The sequence below is a fragment of the Scyliorhinus canicula genome, chromosome 5 (assembly GCF_902713615.1).
Source record: "Scyliorhinus canicula chromosome 5, sScyCan1.1, whole genome shotgun sequence".
Lineage (NCBI taxonomy): Eukaryota > Metazoa > Chordata > Chondrichthyes > Carcharhiniformes > Scyliorhinidae > Scyliorhinus > Scyliorhinus canicula.
In genome coordinates, this window is record NC_052150.1 from 27,608,671 (window position 1) to 27,631,739 (window position 23,069).

The window sequence follows — 23,069 nt, forward strand, 5'->3', positions numbered from 1 at the left end:
GACACTCATCAGAAACAGGGAGCCCCATTAGAGGTCAGGAAGGGAGATTACGGCATTTCTCAGATTTCACTGGATAGTTTTAACTCCACAGGCAAGAACAATCGATTTGAATGAATTGAGTTGCAGGTGCAGATTCCAGAGCAAGGAAGGAGTTGGGGGGGGGAGGCTGGGGGTTTTGAGCTATCATTCACTTCACAACTGCTTTTGATGTGAGGTGAGGGGTTTGAGGAGATGCACTTTTTCGTTCCACTTTCTGTAAATACGTCACCAATACATTCGAGGGGAAGGAGGCACTGAGGAATTGGTGGACCTGCTGTTGGGATGGTAGGAGGCCCCTGTGAAGGCATAAATCAGTTGGGCCAAATGGCCTGTTTCTGCGCTGTCAATTGAATGTGATTTGTCAATAGGGAATGTTCTCAACAATCTGCCCCATCAGTTGTGTAGAAATCCCTTGTGTCCATCACCAGAGTGTGTTCCTCCTCTGTCTCCTCTTGCACGTTCTGGACATGATTCCATCACCATTTTTGACTCGAGCTCTATTCTGTAACTTCCCTAAATATTGTTTTTTGCCTTGAAGGCGTGGTCAGTGGTAGGGTCAAGAAAGCCAGGGATGCATAGAGGCCAGAATTGGGAGTAGAAGATCAGACAGGCCTACAGGTTCAGATATACAAACCCTTCTTTTTAAATGGGAGGACGCATTGATCAATCTGTTTATTGAACAAAAAGGTTTTGTAAATTGGATCACAAAAGCAAAATGGTAATATTGAACCTGTACATGATGTACATGGCACATTTGCAGTATGGTGTCTATCATAATATCCACTCATGTATATCATGAGATGCAGACAGGCAGTGATTGACACACAGGATAACCAATGAACACACACGACCCAGAACAACCAATCACCAGACAGGACATCGCCACTATAAAGCCCACAGGGCGTTAAGGCTCTCCCTCTCTCACAGGACATGGTTAGGGAGATAGTCGCAGTGCACAGGCAGATGAACATCATCACCATGTGATAGAGAGCTAGCTTGGTCAAGCCAGTTACCAGTTAGCTTAATAGAGTGTCAACCCACAACAGATTATGTACAGCAATCAACAGGTTCAATAAAACAGTGTTGGACCATCTCCTGTGTCGGTAGCCTGTTTCTCGTTTCGCTGCATCCAGTTGCAGTCGATGTTAGTCCAACACAGATAGCCCATCATGGTACCAGGGAGCTGTTAACTCTAACAAACCTACCTCAAGTGAATCTGCAACGACCAGCACGCAGCCATCCAGCAGCATGGAAAAGATCCAACCCCCTCCGCAACTCCGGAACTCCGGCAACCTCGGCGCCAACTGGACAGTCTTCAAACAGAAGTTCCTCCTACATACCGAGGCCTCCGACCTCTAAGCAGCATCAGATGTCCGATAGATCGCGCTGTTCCTGTCGACTGCGGGGGATTCGCGCCATCCACATCTATAACTCGCTCATGTTTGCCGATGGCGAAGATAAGAAGACGTTTAAGACGGTTCTGCTGAAATTCGACAACCACTGCGACATTGAGGTGAATGAGAGCTTTGAACGGTACTTCTTCCAACAGAGGCTTCAGGGAAAGGATGAAACTTTTCAGTCCTTCTTGACCCATCTCCGCATCCTAGCGCAGTCATGTAATTATGACTCGACGGCTGATTCCATGATCCGGGATCAGATCGTTTTCGGGGTCCAGTCCGACTCCCTGCGGGAGCAGCTCCTCAAAATCAAACAGTTGACCCTCTTCGTCGGCATCGAAACGTGCGTTGTCCATGAGCATGCCAGGAATCGTTACTCCCGCATCAGGGCGGCAGAAAATGCAAAACTAGCCTCCCATGAGGCAGAAAGGGTGCAGGCCATCACAAAAATGCAAGGCCTGAGCATCGAGGAGAGTGGCCGTTTTGCGCGCTTTTCCCGGGTCCCTACGCCGTGACCGGGTGGACGACGAGGCCGAAGATCCCGATGAGCATGTGCGAACGTCGGCCGACCGCACAGCGCATGCGCGATGACGCACAGAATGCACTGACGTCAGCGTCATGACGTATCCAAATTGTGGCTCCGCCCATTTAAAGAGCAATATCCAGCCAAAGGAAGGCGATGTCTACAGTGTGGAAAGCCTGGGCATTACGCGGCCTTATGCAGGTCCGCTCCACTGACCAACAACGAGCGATCCCACCTGTCCACAAGGCCACCGAGATGGCAGCCATCCCGCCTGTCCAGGTGCCGGCGTCTCCCCCCCTCCCCCACCTCTGCGGCGATCGGCAAGAATTTGTCATCCACCATAAAGACTGAATCTATAGACTTAAATCTTGTAAATTTTGTTCCGTTTGCTCTGTATCTGCACGATAGACACCTTCCCATGTACATATGTTCATTCATTCCCCACTTGTACATGGTTATGCATGCATATACAGCCACGTTCCAAAATTTATTTTAAAAGGGGGAGATTTCATAATATCCACTCGTGTATATCATGAGATGCAGACAGGCAGTGATTGACACACGGGATAACCAATGAACACACACGACACCGAACAACCAATCACCAGACAGGATACCACCACTATAAAGCCCACAGGGCATTAAGGCTCTCCCTCTCTCACAGGACACGGCTAGGGAGATAGTCGCAGTGCACAGGCCAATGTACATCAAAACCATGTGGTAGAGAGCTAGTCTGGTCAAACCAGTAGGAGGTTGTCCGTTAGGTTAATAGAGTGTCAACCCACAGCAGATTATGTGCAGCAATCAGCAGGTACAATAAAACAGTGTTGGACCATCTCCTGTGTCGGAAGCATGTTTCTCGTTTTACTGCATCCAGTTGCAGTCGATGTTAGACCAACACAGATAACACATCCAGTGGTGGTTGGTGGTCCTAAGGGTGTCCTGGCTGTGGAGAACGTACAGATGAGGTTTATCAAGGTGACCGGCTGCAGCTATGGAGAGACACTGGAGAAATTGGGATTCTTTATCTTAAAACAAAAAAGGTTCTGGGAAAGTCAGAGAAATGGGCAAAATGATGGGAGGCTTTCAAAGGGTAAAATGGGGGAGGGAATGAATGAATCATCATTACCAAAAGGATGGAGAAAGTAGTTAGGGGAATTTTCTTAGCTGGTGATGTGCAAGACCATGATGCCTGATCAAAAACATGAGGGAGATAACATGATCGGATGGATATGGGGGGTGGGGTTGCTGTATGGTGGTGGGGGGGGGGGGGGGGGGGGGGGGTGCGGGTAATTCTTTGAGGAACAGCAGAGGTGAGTTGAGCTGGATTCCTGCCATTTGTAGTGTACAGTTTTATGTAAAGATTTGAAGTGCCCACATACTGTCAGTAAAATCATCGACCTGTGTTTGTAGAATATTCCTTTCCAAAATAAAAATTCAGAGGTTAAGTGAATTCTTTCAACCAAATCTCCTGAAGAGTGGGATTGCATTTTGATGTGTAAAGCAGCAAAGTGCTTAATTGAACCTGTTGCCGCTTTTATCTGAGGTCCTCTATGCAGGGAAGTGCTTATCCTTTTGTGTTAATGACTCATTGAGATTCCTTCCTATTCAACCACATCTGTTCCTTGTCTGTAATATATTTCTTCCTTTTGCAGGAGCTATTGAACACCGAACTGAAAGGGCAATTCCTTGATGACCAGTGCCCCCTGGAGGGTGAGTGCAGTATGAAATCCTTCTTGTGGAGTTAAAATGGGAATCTACCAATGCTAGAAATCCCAGAATTTTCAAAATAGCAGACAAATGTTCAGCTAGTTAGCCGGTATCTAGATTGCTGATTGTTTTGGGCAGGTGCTGATGAAAGCTCTTACTCAAAAATGTTAAGCCACTGTTCTCTGATTTAAACTGAGAATTCACTTGAGCACATCGCATTTATATAGCATCATCACTCTTAAATGAAATGAAAATGAAAATCGCTTATTGTCACAAGTAGGCTTCAAATGAAGTTACTGTGAAAAGCCCCTTGTCACCACATTGCCTGTTCGGGGAGGCTGGTACGGGAATTGAACCGTGCTGCTGGCCTGCCTTGGTCTGCTTTAAAAGCCAGCTCTTTAGCCCTGTGCTAAACCAGCCTCTAACTCTTAAGGAACATCCTCGGGTGCTTCACAGGAACTTTGTTTTCGTTTAATTGCTGTGAAATCTATTAGCCTTTGAAGCTGATTTGAAAACCATTAGAGAACAGCCCCTCGTGCATCTGCGCAATGGACCAAACCCATTTCAACCCCTCACCTTTAAATTGATGCATTGCCTGAGGGCTGGGGAGATGCAAGCGTCATAGAGCGGGAGGAAGTTAACGTCAAAGGGGAGGATTAATGTACTTTTTAAAAAATGTAGTTCAAATGGAACTTCGCAAGCGTTATGAAACAATTTGACAATGAATCGCATGAGATATTGGGGCAGATGATTTAAAAAGGTTGATTGAAGAGGTAGGTTCTAAGGAGGGGCTTATAGGCATAGACACGTGGGGAGGGTTTATGAAGGGTATACCAGAGAATAGGGATTGAACAACTGGAGCAATGATGGCCAAGAGTGATGGAAACTGGGGACATTTAAGAGGCTAGAATTGGAGGAGCATCGAGCTTCTGTAAGGAGCAGACACTGGGTGCAAGGCCATGGTCCCAGGGAATCAGCTTCCGATGGCGTCTGGCTCCACCTGGGCTTGGATTCCTTTTGCTGTTACTGGCTACAATGCCAGAAACCAACAGGAGGGAGTAGGCCAGGGCCGACGGTGGGTGGTGAGTGGAACCTGAGGCAGCTGCTTGTTAATGTCCACACTTGTGTGCTCGGGGGATCGTCCTTCAGGAAACCTGGTGTGTGTGTATGTTTTGGGGGGGGGGGGGGGGGGGGTGGTGGTGGAACTAGTAGAGAAATCGGGCTCTTAGCCAGGGAGGGAGTGAGGATTCAGCAGATGCTGCTTTAAGGATCCACTGTCTGATCACAGTTATGAACATGAACCCGCTCTGCCATTTAATAAGATCATGGCTGATCTGATAGTAATCTAAATTTCTATCTTGCCCATCCCTGATAACCTATCACTGCCTTTATCATCAAGAATCTATCCACCTCTGCCTTAAAAATATTCAAAGACGATGTTTCCACCTCATTTTCAGGAAGATAGTTCCCCACTGGCACAGTGGTTAGCACAGCTGCCTCATAGCACCACAGACCCAGGTTCAATTCCAGCCTTGGGTGTCGTGTTTTTACACACTGTATGCATGGGTTTCCTCTGGATGTTCTGGTTTCCTCCCACAGTCCAAAGCTGTGCGGGTTAGGTAGATTGGTCATGTTAAATTGCCCCTTCATGTCCAAGGACATGCTGGTTAGGTGGGGTTACGGGGCAGGGGAAGTGGGCCTAGTTGAGGTGCTCTTTCAGAGGATCGGTGCAGATATGAAGGGCTGAATGGCCGCCTCCTGCTCTGTGGGGATTTTGAGAGATAAACCTTTGCCTCATCTACGTTTTAAGTGGCTGATCTTCATCTTTAACAGTGACCCCTAGTTCTAGATTCTCATACAAGAGGAAACATCCTTTCCACATCCACCCTGTCGCGCTCCCTCCGGATTTTGTATGTTTCAGTCAATTAGCCTCTTGCTCTTCCAAACTCCAGCAGATGCAAGCCGAGCCTGTCTAACCTTTCCTCATAAGACAACCCGCTCATTCCAGGTTATTAGTCTAGTAAACCCTCTATGAATGGCTTCTAATGCACTTACATTAAATATGGTGACCAATACTGTACACATTATTCCAGCTGTGGCCTTACTAATGCTCTGTATACCTAAAGCATAACCTCCCTACTGTTGCATTCAATTCCCTTTGCAATAAATGATAACATTCTACTGGCTTTCCGAATTACTTGGTGTACCTACATACAAGCCTTTTGTAATTCATGCACTCGGATACCCAGATCCCTCTGCAACCTCTCAGCATTTAAATTACATACTTCTTTGTTTTTCCTCCCAAAATGGACCATGACACATTGCCCCACATTATGCTCCATTTGCCAGATCTTTGCCCACTCATTTAACCCATCTACATCTTTTGTAGCCTCTGCCATCTTCACAATTTGCTTTCCTACCTATCTTTGTGTTATCAGCAAATTTGGCAACCATCCCTTCAATCCCAAGTCATTTATATGAATTGCAAACAGTTGAGGTCCAAGCACAGATCCATGTGGCATATGACTCGCTACATCTTGTCAACGTGAAGAAGACCCATTAATATCTACTCTTCCTATCCATGCCAATATGTGTACCACTTATTCCATGAGATTTTACTTCCTGCCACCTGACGTGGCACCTTTATCAAATGCTTTCTGGATAGCTAAATACAGTGCATCTGCCAGATCCCCTTTATCCACAGCACATGTTACTTCCTCAGAACTCCAATAAGATGGCTAAACATGATTTCCCTTTTACAAAGCCATGTTGTCTCTGCCTGATTACCTTAAACTTATCCAAGTGCCCTGCCATAGCTTCAGGTGTTAAACTAACTGGTCTGCAGTTTCCCACCTTGTCTCCCTTTGTGAAGAATGGAGTTACACCTTCCAATCTAATGGGACCTTCCCTGAATCTAGGGAGTTTCGGAAAATTAACACCAAAGCATCAACTATCTCACTAGCCATTTCCTTTAAGATCTGAGGGTGACGTCCATCAGGACACAGGCATTCCCCAGCCAACAGATCCAGGAATTTATTCCATGCCACTTCTCTAGTCATTGTAATTTTCCTGAGCTCCCCACTCCCTTCCATTTCCTGATTTGTAGTTGTTTCTGGGATGTTTTGTATCCTCAATAGTAAAGACTGATGCAAAATACCTGTTAATTCATCTGCCATTTCCTTGTTTTCCATTATCAATACCCCGACTGACTTTCTAAAGGGCCAACGTTCACTGTTAAAACTCGTTTTTTTTTATTTTTCCCTCCTAATTAATCTTTTAGTCATCCGTTTCTGTTCCTTCTATTCTGTACAATCTGACCTTCCATCTATCTTTGCACAATTATAAGCTTTCTCTTTAACCTTTTAGTTAACCATGGACAGTCTGTCAGTCCCTTCGACTTTTTCTTACTAGTTGGAATGTATCTATTCTAAAATATCCCTTTAAAATGTTTGCCACTGCATCTCTATTCACCTATTCCTTAACCTAATTGCCAATTCCCTTTAGCCAGCTCTTCTCTCATGCTCTCCTAATTGCCCGTTGTTAAGTTTAAGAACATAGTTTCGGACCCACTCCTCTCTCCGTCAAACTGATTGCAAAATTCATTCACATTATGGTCACTGCTACCTAGGGGTGCCTTTACCGTGGTCATTAGTCAATACATTCTCATTGCACAATATCAGGTCTAGTATAGCCTATTATTTGATTGGCTCCACAATGTGCTGTTCTAAGAAACCTTCCTGGAAACATTCTATGAACTTCCCATCCAGGCTACCTTTGCACATCTGGGGCGGGATTCTCCAATATCCAATGATGGGGCAATGTCCCCACTCCAGCGTCAAAGCGCAGGTGAAGCACTCTGGACTTGCCAGAAGAAAGTCCAGAGTGATTCTCCTACCTGAAGGGGGCGAGCAGGGCCCTGGGAGTAGTCCTCGCAGCTCCGGCTGCCGATATGGGGCCCTGCACATCCGGTCGGGGGTCACACTTGCGCACGGCGGCGGCCTGCGTCGGCCACTCTGTGCAACATGGTGGACCCACGCCACGGACTGGCACCAAAAAGATAGACCCCCCCTGGATTGTACGTTCCCGCGGACCAGTGGCCCCCGATCGATAGCCTGGCTGTCTGTGTAGCTACGCCCCCCCCCCCCCCCCCCGTCCCCCCTCCCACCCCCGGTCCCCATCCCCGTCCCCGTCCCCTGTCCCCGTCCCCTCACCGGTGAAGGATTCCCTGCCCTCCCACCAGGGCAGCCGCCAACTGAGACCGCAGCCGCCGTGCCGAGTTCCCGACGGGTGAGACCACGAGAGACCCATGCCGTCGGGAACTCAGCCAGTTACACTTGGAGAATCGCTGTGGGGGCCTCTGTCAATGGCCCCCTATCAGCGTGCATTTTTCGGCGTTTTTGTAAAAAAAAAAGCAAGGCCTCAAAGAACAGTGTGATAATGACCAGACCATCTATTTTGGTGGCAATAGTTGAAGGGTGCGATTAATATCTCATTTGAATTAAGATGCCTGCAATAGTGCATTCGGTATTAACTGAAATGTTAATGAGGTTAAGTGCTTAAGTTCCTGGATTGTGTCTTGAACCCATAGCCTTCTGAGATGATTGATTCTCTGATTAGCTGTGTGGCTTTCCCACTTTGTCCTGTATGTACCTTTACACCAATGTCAACTGATGTTACGGCCGATGTTGTAAGAAGCGGTCTGCAATGATTTCCCGAAAGGGTCGTTGGGCAAGGTTCATTTTTGCAATACTACTTTTTTTTTAAGAATCTTTATTGTCACACAAGTACGTAGAGTTGTGTCATTTCTTGGGTGTTACTGTATGGATATGTCGGTAGGTATAGAAATAGATCCGTTAGCCCAAATAGTCTGTGCCAGCATTTATTCTCAAAAGCCAGCTCCACGCTGAATCCGAGAGAAGGGAGTGTTGTAGAATCGAAGGTCTCGTCTATCAGATGGGTCATTGGACCAAGGCACTATCTGCTCTTTTCAAATGGATATAAGAGCTCTGATTGTACTACTTTAAGTACAAGGGAGTTTTCCCCAATGCAAAGGAGTTTCCCCTCCAGTGATCTGGTCAATATTTTTTACAGATTACCTGATCATATATTTCATTAAAAACATTTTGTGACTTTGCTGTGCACAAATTGCCTGATACCTGTTTCGACATCACAGCACTGAACTTTAATTTTTTAAAAAAATCTTTATTATTGTCACAAGTAGGCTTACATAACACTGCAATGAAGTTATTGTGAAAACCCCTAGTCGCCACACACCGGCGCCTGTTCGGATACTCTGAGGGAGAATTCAGAATGTTCAATTCACCTAACAAGCATGTCTTTCGGGTCTTTCGGAGAAAACCGGAGCATGCGGAGGAAACCCACGCAGACACGGGGAGAATGTGCAGACTCAGAATAGACAGTGACCCAAGCCGGGAATCGAACCTGGGACCTGTGAAGCAACAGTGCTAACCACCGTGCTACCGTGCTCAAAAGTAGTTCAGAATTGACCATGTGTACACTAACTGTCAAATTGCTTAAATTTGACCTCTCTTGCAAACAACCACTGGTCCAGTTGTCTAGATTCAGCTGACCGGCAGTGCAATCTGGAGACGGGTTATTCTCTGGGAAAAGAACTGTCTGTTCGGGCAGCATGGTAGCATGGTGGTTAGCATAAATGCTTCACAGCTCCAGGGTCCCAGGTTCTATTCCCGGCTGGGTCACTGTCTGTGCGGAGTCTGCACGTCCTCCCCCTGTGTGCGTGGGTTTCCTCCGGGTGCTCCGGTTTCCTCCCACAGTCCAAAGATGTGCGGGTTAGGTGGATTGGCCATGCTAAATTGCCCGTAGTGTCCTAAAAAGTAAGGTTAAGGGGGGGGTTGTTGGGTTACGGGTATAGGGTGGATACGTGGGTTTGAGTAGGGTGATCATGGCTCGGCACAACATCGAGGGCCGAAGGGCCTGTTCTGTGCTGTACTGTTCTATGTTCTATGTTCTAAGACAGACAAATTTGGCTCAAAATATAAACTGTTTTTCTAATGAGTATTTCCAACACTGTTTCCATCACAAAAGTAATTGAATGGCTATGAAGGAGGTGAAAGTTGCTTTATGCAGGAGAGTTTTCTTTATTTCCTCCTTTCGAGGTCAGCATGTATGTTTGAGAAATTTGATTTCTGCTTTGCTATAAGCTAACCTGTCATCATGATAGAATTGTTGCCTGCAGCTATTGTAGATGTTTGACATTGTCTGGAGAAAATACCCTAAAAAGAGACCCTTTATATAAAAAAAACTGAATCCTAAGGTTGGCACATGGGACACCACCATAATGGTGGCAAATTCCTCATGTGACTGACTGACTCCCAATCTCTGCCAACATAATCCACCTTCCAAATAAATAAGGAAAATGTAAGGGTGAATCGCACCACTGTGCCAACTTGTACATCCTGGCAGTTTTGACAGGCTTGGGACTTGAAACTAATTATGTACCTGCTTGTTTGGGAATGTTGCCTGGGTCCGGAAGTGGGGGGGGGAGATAACAAATTAGGAAGTAAAAATGTTCTGGTAAGAACATTTTATTTTGACACTTTTTCAAAATATAAATATAAATTGGCAGTCAAATTTAGCAATTAATAGTTTGAGCCCCCTAATTTTTTGTTAAATAAAAGCCAATTGCAAAATGTTGCTGCCTTCATGCCTGTAATCCTCCAGGAAATGGGAAGTCTCATCTCGAGTGATGGGAGAGTGGATATCAATTGCCAGTTACTCAGTTGACAAGAAGTGCTATAATTAAGTGCATTAAATGGCCATTGAATACAATACATTGCCCTTATTTACTGTTGGGCACTTCAGCATTATTTAACTGGTTTCTTCGATTTCCCTCTTTATTTGCTCAATGTGCTTTTGTGTTGACCGACACTTAAGTATTTTAGCTGACCCGTTTTGTTCCGCTCATTCACATGTATAGTGAGTCATGGTGATGGAGCAGCCAACAGCGCCTTGAGGGTTTGCTACATTTCCTTCATTGGTGTGTGAAGACTTAAGCATTCTAAAGACTGGCTCTAATTACACAAATCATGGACGACTTTAGATTTTGAAAGGGGCAATTATGTGTACTAAAATATGTCACTTCCCAGTGACACATGCATGTCTACAACCTCTTAATCAGTCGTGGCTGAATAAAACCACAAATGATAATAGTGCTTGGTTACCAAAGGCTGTATCAATTGGTGTCTTCAATTGAAAGCCCAAGGATCAGTAGAGATTTTTCAGTTTCCTCACAACCCATTATTTGCAAGTGTTGATGTGGGAAGAATTAGGATAAGAACTTGAGGGTTTATGTTGAAAACTGAAATGTGAATGCATTATTAACTATTGAGCCATCAATATTCTTTGGTCATGGCTGAAAGACCTTTTCTTCTGGTCACTTATCCTGGCAACTGGACGTTGTGTGACCCAATTAAACCTCTGTATGGTTTAATTGTGTTTGTAGACCGCCCTTGTGCTTCTTTCTATCTTTTTGTTCTCCAAATCGTTCTTTCCTTTATTTATTTTCTTTTAAATTCATTTTATCTCTTTTCTCTCTCTCTCGCTCCTTTTTTGGATTCTTTTCTTTTGTTTTTATTTTCCCATTTTCTTCTTTTCCTTCTCCTTTCTTTCTGTCCATCTCTGGAGTTTGCAGCCTAATTTTGATTTTAATTGCACATCACTTTCATTGGGTCTCGTTATTTAATATGTTAGCACTGAGTTGCTGCCCTGTGCAAATTAATAAGATGGAGCAGGGAGAACAATCATTGTCGCAATCATATTTGCTTTGTTGTTAATGATCCGCTGATTACCCACGATGGGAGATGAAGGAAGGAAAGTAGAATTCCCCCCCTTCTGGTGTGTTTCCGGGGGTGGATGTGCCCTGGGGGTGGAATCTTCCACTCCTGATGTCTACAGGGTTTTCCGTGCCCTGCAACACCAGGGAGCGTGCCATGAGGGGTTGCCATCGGCGGGACCGTAAGATCCCGCCAGCAAGAGGGGCAAGAAAATTTCAGCCAAACAAATGAATACGGGTGATTTTTAAAAAAAATGTATTTTGGTGACTGGTTTATGAATTTGTTGATTATAACCAGGCAACATGGGCAAAGTCCAATCCAAAAACATCAGACAGTGCAACCCAAGGGAAAACTCACTGTAGTCGAGCTTCATGATTTAGTGAGATATAATGTTAAAAAATTGAATAAAAGACATTTTGTGAACAGTATCATGTCCTGGTACATGATTAAGAAATATTATAGCCAGACCTACTGTTTTATTTTAAAATCTGTAAAGCATACATCGAGATGAGAACAATGGCAAATATACCTCGAAAATAAAATCTATTCCCAAGGTAATCGTGATTTTAAAAAAAAGTTCTTGTACCTTTTTATGAAGTCTAATTACCACATATGAATAACTGCCTTCAGAAATCTGGGCCTATCGTAAATTAGTACAACTGCTTTTATGGTTTGCCAGTTGTTCTCTAAAATGTTCAGTTTGAGAGGAATCAAAAATCAAACCCAAACAGTGCTTTGTGATTGATTCCATTGTGTGTATGGCTGACCGCTCTCTCTGCTTTTGTTTGAAGATGTCGGAACCCTGTTAGCTGATTCAAAGGTGCTAAAGTGGGCTGAACTGCTCGAATTGAAGCAAATTTATTTGAAACCTTTTGAGTTGGGGGAGGGGTGGGTTAAGATTCCTCCGTAGCAGTGAGAAATGCAAGGAAAGAATAATTAATTTCAGCGAATAATAGATGACAAATAATTGTTTTTCTGTCAGAAGCTTGACAGCATTGCACTCATAAAAGAAATAATGCTCTTTATTTATTTATTAATTAATGCCTGTTTATCCTATTATTCAATGAATTAATGCAATATGTAGCACAGTGGTTAGCACTGTTTAACAGGACAATGTACCCGGGTTTGATTCCTGGCTTGGCTCACTGTCTGTGCAGAGTTCGTCCCGTGTCTGCTTTTGTTTCCTCCGCGTGCTCCGGTTTCCTCCCACAAGTTCAAAAGATGTGCTTGTTAGGTGAATTGGACATTCAGAATTCTCCCTCAGTGTACTCGAACAGGTGCTGGAATGTGGCGACTAGGGGATTTTCACAGTAACTTCATTGCAGTGTTAATGTAAGCCAACTTGTGACACTAATAAAGATCAGTTTTCTGGCGGCAGTGGTAGCTCGCCATTGGCTGCCGGTGGAAACCTCCAGTCCCACCAACATCTACGGCATTTTGCAAGGCACACCCATTCCGCTGCCGGGGAACTCGCCGCAAGGGGCCACCTTCGGCAGGACCAGAAAATCCCACTGCTGGAAAGGGCTGGAAAATCGCACCCACTGTAATCCTAGTAGCTAAAATGATCTTGTGTTAGTTTAGCTTGGCCATGGAATTGAAAGCTTAACTAGCTTCACTAATTATGAAGAAATATTATATCAATATTTTCCCAATACCACTGGTATACTGTGAAACAGGCTTGTGAGAGTTTGGGGGTGAATAAAATAATTAAACTGAAGAGTGGACTGCAAGGTTCAGAACATCAAAAGGGGATTGGGTGAGAAAGCAAGTAGTTTGAAGTCGAGATGAGCAGAGATAAGATGGAGTACTAGTGGGCAGCATGAATAGAAATTTACATTAGGAAGATGAGGGAAGTGACTTGAAGTTGACTTGATTTCAAAAGGAACACGTGCAAATGGCATAGATCGTAAATGGATGAAGCAAGGTAGCAAGTTCACCTTTACCCAAAAAGGAGTAGCCATGGAATAACAAAGCCTTAGAAATTTTAAGTGTTATATTTTTTTGTTGCCACAAAGAGAAAATGTATGGAGGTTCCCACACTGGGGTTTCTTGTAAAACACGATGAGAGGTTTATTAAGGGTGTTGCTCATACAATCAAGATGGCGATGTGCTGAAAGCCAATGCAAACACGCTGCTGATATCACTACACTTCACATGATGCCGAACCAGCAAAAATGTATTCCCAGATATAGAACACGAGGAAAATTAACTTCGAAAGGAATTGAAAGCAATAGAGTTAAAGATGAAAGGGAAAAAAAACACATTTAAAGAGAGATTAAATGCTGTATCGGTGGATATGGTTATGAGATCCTAAACCATTGTGCCCTGGGAGGCCAACCTGTGAAGAAGCTGTTGCTGCCACCCATAGAGAAAAGTGTGTGTCTGCAAGGTTTCAAAAGGAAGTTGGGTTCTTAGTATCAAAGGAAAGAGAGAAAAGCCTGTGCAAGACCCCCCCCCCTCCACTTAACAACCGTGGATTTGTGGTAATATTACAGGATTTTCAGAGATTAAAATCTGAGAACTGTTGCCTAAAAGAGATGTTTAGCTCGAGTTAGTTGAGCAAGAATCTTTTGGGATTTATTTTGTAGAAGTCCTGTTAGCTCTGTAAAACCTTAATAAATGTTTAAATTTAATTTATTAGATCTTCAGAAGTAATTTGAAATTCTTCATCCTGACCTCGAGTACAGTCTCATCAAATATAAATTGAAAATTGTTGTGTTAGCTTGTTCAAGTTTCCCTTAGGGGATTTGGGCAACCTGGTGCTTACCACCTACCATTATAGCACAATTACGACTGGTGATTCTTTCAGTTTAGTCGAGCTTGCCTTTGGGGATAATCTAAAGTTAGCTAACAATGCTTTAGCAGGTTGGAAAATAACCCAGAAACGTTATTGTAACATGTCATAAACCAGCTTCCAGCTTAAATGTACAACAATTGGTAAATTGATATTTTGCACTTGTTACCATCAATGCTTCAGGTGATATTATTGCAGGAACATAGGAAATGCTAGATGGTAAAAGACCTAATGGACCGCGTTTCCCTTCTACTGTCCTGGTAGCCACCTGATATAATGATAGTTGTTGACTAATATGAACAAGTGGTTTCCAGTTAGTCCACAACAGGCTCAAATGTGAGGTGAGGACAACCCCAAGTAGAGGAAGCCTTTGCAAATCACAGATCCAAAGCATCTCCTTAACTCCAACCTACCACTGTCTTTCCATTCTGCCCCACCCCCCTCCAAGTATATAATTCACATTTCCATCCCTTTTCAGTTCTGTAGAAGGATCAATGGACTCGAAACGTTGGGCGCGATTCAGCGGGGATCCAGGCACAACAGACGATTCACGTGCAAATCTGGCTCCATGCTGGGTGCGAAACCTCATGCGAGTCACCTGACCCGCACTGCCTGGTGCAATCTGCACCACGGCTCATTTAAATACCCGAACACCATGTTCACCTGGCGCTTGGGACTCAACGGCCGTGCCTGGTAAGCTCGCCAGGGCGCCGCTTAGTATTGGTTTACACAAACGTGAACCAATCGTAACGGCACCTGGTGGGGGCCTCTCAGGCCATTGCAGACCTTGTGTGGTCGGGGACAGAACAGGGTGGCACCCTGGCAGTGCCACTGGGTACCCTGGCACTACCTTCCCTGTCTTCTATTGTCTACATCTGCCTAAAACCCAGCCAGGATTAAAATCCTGGCCTGTGACTTCCTGATACCTGTATCAGTACCTGAAAATTTTCATTCTTGAACATGGGCGGCACTCTCCCAGCCCTGGGCTGGGCTGGCGAATCCCCGCGACCGGGCCATGCCACCCCAACGCCGGCACGCGATTCTCCGCAGAGCGGCCGTAAGGAAAAAACCAAGTCCCACCGGCACCATTCTAACCTGCCCTCAGCCGGCGGTTGAAGGGTCGGGTGGTGGCCTGTGGGGGGATGGGGAGGAAGGGAGGGAGGGGTCCGACCCTGGGGGGGGGGGGGGGGGGGGGGGGGGGGGGGCAGAAGGAGAGGGAGGGGTCCGACCCTGGGAGGGGGTCCTCCGATGTGGCCTGGCCCGCGATTGGGGCCCACCAAGCGCTGGGGGCCTCCTTTCCTACGCGCCAGCCCCTGTAGTCCTAAGCCATGTTGCTTCGGGGCCAGTGCGTTGAAGGAGGCCACTTACATGCGTGTGTTGGCGCTGGCGCCATTGCACATGCGCGTATCTCGCGGCGCACAGTTCACGCTGGGATTGGCAGCTGGAGCGGCATGAACCGTTCCAGGGCCGTGCTGGCCCCCTGTAGGGGCGAGAATTACTCCTGGCAGCGGCCCGTTCACGCTGTCGTAAAATGCGATGCCGTGGACACTCTGCCGTGGGTTGGGAGAATCCTGCTCATATTTCTAAACAAGCCGAAACACAAATGCCGAATTTTATTTGCAACCCCACCCCCCCCAGCCTTACTAGTGTCAAATGAGCTTTACTGTTGGAATAAAAGAGGGTCAGAGACCTTTGTGTGAGATATCCACAAGCCACCTGGTTCTGTTTAGTGTGTGCTAGAAGAATAGTTTTGAGCTAACATTTAAAAACCAAGCAAAGGCTACCCCTAGCTGAGCACCAGGGAGTAAATTGTCCGTGTATACTTATGAAAAAGTAAAATGATTCATAGCTGGGAGTGATTATTAGGCTCCAATTTCATCTCCACTTTTTCAGATGTTTCTTTCTTTTAAAATGTTGTTTGACCCTTCTCCAGTGAGATTATAGCCTGCTAATCACTTCCAGCTTTCCATTATTCTCCATAAGCTCACATGTAGAGTAAATGATTTCAATCTGTTGATTTGAAATTTGAAGACTGCTCCTTTTCATGGTTGCTTCAAAGCGTAATGGAGCTAAATGATTTTTTCTTTAAGAAACAGTTGATCTAGAGGACTCTAGCTACTTTGATATTAGCAATCAGTTCAATATCGGTTGTGTTAGTATAATCCGTTACCTGTAGGTTGGGTGGAGTGGATCTCTTTACTGTTTCTGGTTTTAAATTAAAACAAAGAGCCAAACAATGTTGCCCAAACAAAACGCAAGCATTGAGCAGGGAGCTGTACCTGGGATTTTAGAAATGAAGCATAATCCCACCCACTTGTCCTGTCTAGACAGCAACCACCTGTATTTATATAGCACCTTTAATACAGTACAATGTCCCAAATACTTTGAAGAAGAACTATTGGACAGAATTTGACATGTGGAGTTACATTGGGCGATACTAGGACAGCTGGGTGGCACAGTGGCTCAGTGGTTAGTGTGGTGATATGTATCACTGTAAATACACAAGGGGTTAATGTAAATACAAGTACACTAGAGGGAGCACCAGAGACATGACACACAGACATTCAACCAATAGGCCAGTAAGATAGGACACGACCAATGGGCATTCACGATACACACAGAGGTGGCACCACCACAGAGGGGCATTACACCAACCCATTTTATAAGGACACAACACACATGATCTTCCTCTTTCCAGTGGAGACTCTCAGTGTGTACACAGGGTTGATTTGAAACACATCACACCCACCACCTGGATTGTAGCAGACTGGTTCATCAGTCTGAGTAGCTATAGCAGGATTAACAGGAGAGTCGAATCCAAGTAGGAGAATCGTTAACAGTTTACTAAATGTGTTAAAGCTATCTCCAAGTCTGAACCTTCCTTTGTCAGAGTGCATATCAAGGAAGCAGCTTATGCTACATCAAGAGCATAACAAAACAGTTAGCACTGTTGTTTCACAGCACCAGGGACCTGGGTTCGATTCCCGGCTTGGGTCACTGTCTGTGTGGAGTCTGCACGTTCTCCCCTCGTTTCCTCTGGGCACTCCGGTTTCCTCCCACAAGTCCTGAAGACGTGCTTGTTAGGCGAATTGGACATTCTGAATTCTTCCTCAGTGTATCCGAACAGGCGCTGGAATGTGGCGTCTAGAGGATTTTCACAGTGACTTCATTGCAGTGTTAATGTAGGCCAACTTGTGACATTATTATTCTATTAGATTATTATAATTGGATTTCAAGGAACACCTTAAAGAAGGAGGCTTGGGAAGAGCAAGGGGAATCTGAGATTCTAGAATTGGAGGAGCTCCAAGATCTGAACTGAAGAAGTTTCTAGATGTGTGGGGGGGGGGGGGGGGGGGGGGGCTGGGCTGTTGAACACAAGGGTGGGAATTTTAAAATTTGCCCCTGGTCTGGCAATCCGACATGAACCCGCAAACAAAAAGGTCAGACTTAACTTTAACTCTGCAGATTGGGGCATTGTTGAGGAAACACGGAGGTATTTCATCTGCCAACGCCACCAACACCCCCTCCCAACCCCAATGCACCCTTCTTTCCCCCCCCACTCCGCTTTACTTGACTCCTGATCCAAATGGATTTCCGGTACCCGATTCACCTGCGCTCCGAAGACGGTGTAATAGATAGTATAACAGTAGTTTCAGGGTAATTTCATTCTTGAACATGGGTGGGATTCTCCCAGTATTTTCAGGGAAGTGTGGGGGACTTCTTCCTGGTATTCCGGCCAATATCATCCCTCACCAACACTGTCAAAATACACCACGTGCTTAATTTATCTTCTTGCTGTTCGTGGTGAGATATCGCTGCACATCACTTTCAGCATTTTCGACATTACTTCATTGGCTGGAAAGTGATTTGGACCATCCCAAAGGTGCTATATTTGTAAAATCTTTTTTTTGCAAAAATATAGTAGGTTAAAATTCATATATGCTGTTCTTTTGGCCACAGAGATTGCAAACTGTAACCTGCCCACGGCGGCTTCATTAGAGTTGGGTAGTACGTAAATTTAGTGTTCCTGCCTCATTACCATAACACTGTGTTAAATGTGGCTTGACGGCAGCACTCCCATCTCTGTTGTCACAAGATTCTGTGTTGAAGTCCCATTCCAGGGCTTGAATGCAAGAATTAAAACTTGACACTCACAGTGTAGTACCTAAGGGTGTGCTGCATGGTTGGAGATATTAAAACCCATCTTCCCTCTCACGTGAATGCAAACAATCCTCTGGTACTCTTTTTTTTAAAGAAGTGCAGGAGTGTTCTCCCAGGTTCCCAACCATCATCACAAAACCAAATTTCCTAGCCACTATCACATGTTGTTCACAAATTTGTTTCATTTCCTACATTACAACAGTGCTTAATCTTAAAAAGGGCTTTCCCTATCTGCAGCCGATGCTGCTTCGCTATCTAGTGATGATCCAGAGACCCTGTAAATGCAGCCCCGCTCCCTGCTGCAGCCTTTTTGGCCAGGTCATCTATCCATCTGCCCTCTCTGTGAGGAAGCTTTAACACTTTCTGACAAATCCAAGAACTCGCTCAGCACCTTCAGATACACTTCGGAATACTTACCCTAAAATTTTGCAAATGCAAAAGTTCTTAAAAATGATCTTTCCTGCAATTTGAGTGCCAGGCCCCTTGAGAATCATTTTATGCAGATTTTTTACAAATTCATTCATGGGATGTGGGCATTGCTGGCTAGGTCGGCATTTATTGTCCATCCCTAAACACGCTTGGGAAGGTGGTGGTGAGCTGTGTTCTTGAACTGCTGCAGTCCAGTTGTTTGCAGAGCGATGCGCAAATTAAACTGAGTACTCTGGCATTGCATCAGCTGGATGGGCTCTGTAACATCAGGATAGCACTCCTTCACAGACTCTTACTGCAGGTACTGGGGTTGCCCGCCTTTGTCAAGGGCACAGCTGTGCCAGATGCAAAACTGCTAACTGGCACCATGGTGATCACACTTGTGCCCAAAGAGCTTCTCATGCAAATACAGTTGTGTTTGCTTTAATGATACATGATATCAGTTCTACAATTCCGTTCACTGGGAGTGTGGGTTTTGACTATTCTAATGGTGCTGGCCTCTTGGCTGCGATTTCTGGCTCGTTGGGTTAGGAACAGTGGTCAGAGCCTGGAGACATGTGCCACAGGCATATCAACATCGCACTTCTTCCTGTTGACCTTGGCATGAAAAAAATCCATTTATCTCCACAGATCTAGTCAGGAATGTGTTTGCTTTTTATTGATCCCAGGTGAGGATCTTTGAGTCATTGCTAACTATTAAATTTAAGAGGACGTCAGAATGGGTTTCAATCTTTTAACTGTTTATATGCGTCTAAAAGAAACTTTTATAAGGCAGAGGTTCAAGTTCCCTAAATGAGGAATGTGAAAGAGGCCATAAAGTTAAGATATTCGCTAATAAATCCAATAGGGAATTCAGGAGAATTTTATTTTCCCTCAGTGAGTGGTTGGAATGTGGAAATTTCTAATATGTCGGATGTAATTTTTTTAAAGTTGCAATCTGCATAGAAACTGGAAGTTCCAAACAGCTGACAGAATGACATGATGACCTTTTACTGTAACAAATGACTGAAAAGCACCTTGTGACTAAACACTATTTTCATTTTGGAGGCAACTTATTTCTACTCATTGTAAACTCAAAGTCAGCTGTCACTGTCTCCAGACATAAGCTTGCACCTACTCCCCAGTAAAACAAACCAAGCTCTCCTTGGATCTCCCAACAGTCAAACCACCCAGGCTTCCTGTCAGGCAGACTTCAGAACCGGTCACACGACCCCCAAATTTCCCCTAAATTTAATAAATTTAGAGTACCAATTTGTTTTTTTCCAATGAAGGGGCAATTTAGCGTGGCCAATCCATCTAGCACGCATATCTTTGGGTTGTGGGGACGAAACCCAAGCAAACACGGGAGAATGTGCAAACTCCACACTGACATCGACTAAGAGCCGGGATCGAACCTGGGACCTCGGTGCCGTGAGGCAGCAGTGCTAACCCACTGCGCCACTGTGCTGCCCCACAGTTTTTTTTTAATGTCCATTTTGGATGGTCACGGCTTATGCTGCACGACCGGATGGAATCCTGAGGCAGCAGGCCCAGTGTTCAATTGCCTCTGTGTTTGATTGTGAGTTGGTTTACAATTTATGCTCACTGTGCTTGATTAGTTAGGCTGGGTGCAGATTCAGAAATGAAGTAAACGAAAGCTGTAGAAAGAGCTGGAAGCCAGAATTGAAGCACGTGGAGTACAGCATTTAAAGCCCTGTAAGTAAAACCTCTTAGACAGCGTAGAAACTGGTGACATCTCTGTACAGATTTCACATATAGATTATACAACACTCGGCATCTTCTCCCCTTGATCCAACCAATCTCCTTGTGGGGTGCTGGGTCACCCTCTACCTTAAAAGCTGCAAGCTGAATATTATTTATCCAAAGTCCTTGGGGCCGATTGATTTTGATATTCAGATATTCTTGGTTTTCGGATGTGGTAAAAAGTATTTACAGTAGACCTAGGCCTACTTGCATTACAATCGTCTAAGCTTAGGCTAGCTATAGTCTATAAATAACTTGGTTATTTCTCCATTTGCCAATCTACACGGTGGATTCAAAGTACAAAATCAATAAATAGCCACAAAAATCACAGGGTAAGATGTGTGACTTTAAACCATGCAGGCAAACAACTGGACCTCCCCCACACAAAGTCGATGAGCTTCAATTTGGCTCGTGTTCGAGGCTGTTAAAAAAGGGGTTGGGTTTTTGGATGTGTTTGGTTTTCAGATGTAAAAATAAAGGATATTCGACTGTAGTAGTTATCAGAGTGGTTAAGGCGCAGGATGTCATTTCCTGAAATATGTTCCTTCTTGTCTCGTCTCTTCTCTCCCCCAGTGTTTCCAATTCGAAAGTGGACACAATGAGGGCTAATTCACACCCCCTCGTCTCCATACGGTTACAGTTATTAGACTGGAATTCTAGTGAGATTCTTTGGTCATCAAGCACAGGATGCAGATTTGTTGGAATCCAGCAACACGTGCCATATGTTTTTTAAAAAGTGATTATTGTTTCATTCAAAGTAGCTCTGAAGGATACCGAAATGGAGACAGCGCCAGTAATTCCAGGAATTCCCAGAAATTTTCAAATGCCAACAAATCTCTTTTGAAGATTTCTCGCTTGGAATCGTTCCCCAGGCAAGCACAGTTTCCTGTGCATTTGGCCTCCTCCATCACCTGGCTTAATCCCAATCCCATCTGGACTAACGCGTAAACGATTTGCTGCATGGTGGCTTCCTTCTCAACAGAAGGAAGTCCTGGGGGACATTTATCCCTCGACTGGCCTTACTTAAAACAGATAATCTGATCATTTGTCGTATTGCTCTTTGTGGGATCTTGCTGTGTGCAAATTATCCGCTGCAATTCGTACAATTCTGTAAATCTACGGGCAACGTTTTCCGTGCCTTCCTGTCTGCGGGATCTTGCTGCGCTGGAAGGGCAGCATAGCAAGATCACATATACATAATTGCCTGTCACTTGTCCTAATGTCTATTTGGTTTGACTCGGCGTCAGTTTCGGACTGTGAATGGTGCTGTACAAATGCCAGTTCACCCTTTCAGTCGGTGAAGGTGTGAACTATCTGCTCGGAAACTGTAACGAATTTAAAACATTTTTTGCCTGCCTCGGTGTGCCCCCAAGTGTCTCGGGAGACCAGGGTCATTGACCTGAACGATACATTCAGGAAATGAAGTCACCCGTGACCAAATGAGTGTACATATCGTGTGACTTCACATTGGAATTGCAAGAACTCGAGAATGTTTCAGGGCAGAAAAAGATCATTTGGCCCGATTTGAGGCTGTGTTCCTTGATCCTGTGCCACCCTCTGCTCTTCATTTAACCCTATCTGCTATTTGCGTGAGAAATGTATTCCTGCTTCTTTTGGGAACTTGTGAATTGTAGAGGGAGAAATCAAAATGTCCACGTACAGATGAGAAGTTTTATAATGGAAGTCAGTATATATATATTTTCAAATATAGGAGGCTCAATGAATGATTGCACTGTTTTTAAAACCAGTGAACGGTGTTGGGGCAATTCCAATGCTCTGATCTTCCACCCAACTTAAACCTCAGCTCATTCAGAACTCTGCTGTTTGTATCTTAGCTGGCACATTTTGAAATTTCACCACGCGGTCCAATTTCCCATTATCCCCTGTAACCTCCTCCATCATCCTTTCAAGAGTTCTCTGATTCAGGGCTCCCGCTACCTCGCACCTCAGCGCTGGAATTCCCTCGCTTAAACCTCCACTTTTCTCTCTCCTCCTCCTCAAAATCATACTCTTTTTTTTTGACCAAGCTTTTGTCCACCATTCCTAATATACCGTCCTGGGACTCGCTATCAAAGTTCATTTGGTAATGTTCCAGTTAAGTGCCTCGCGATGTATTGCTATGTCAAAAACTATCTCGAAATGCGATATGTTTTAATGTTGATTGAGGGATAAATATTAACCCAGACACCATGGAGAACCCTCCCCTCCTCATCAAATTAGTACAGTGGAATCCTCTATGTCTACTTGAGAGAGCAGACAGGGCAGTACCTCATCCGAAAGCCAGCACCTCGGACGGTGCAGCATTCAATTGCAGTTTATTGTGTCTTAGAGGATCTGTAAATAAATCTTAACTAATTCAGATTGGCTATTTAAGATGACCTTTATCTTGGTTTAAAATAGGCTTTATTAATAATCTAAAGCCTATGCACATTAGTCTGCGAGCATGGTTTATGTCTGCC

General features: G+C 44.8%; 1 protein-coding gene across 3 annotated transcripts in view; it reads left to right on the forward strand.

Annotated features, from left to right (window-relative positions):
- nkd2b (NKD inhibitor of WNT signaling pathway 2b) overlaps window positions 1-23,069 on the forward strand; it is a 144,786-nt gene that overhangs the window by 94,312 nt on the left and 27,405 nt on the right. For all 3 annotated transcript variants that reach the window (XM_038796810.1, XM_038796812.1, XM_038796811.1), the window contains one exon: window positions 3,615-3,672. In XM_038796810.1, coding sequence (XP_038652738.1) covers window positions 3,615-3,672 — 58 coding nt within the window. The remainder of the gene's footprint in view (window positions 1-3,614; window positions 3,673-23,069) is intronic.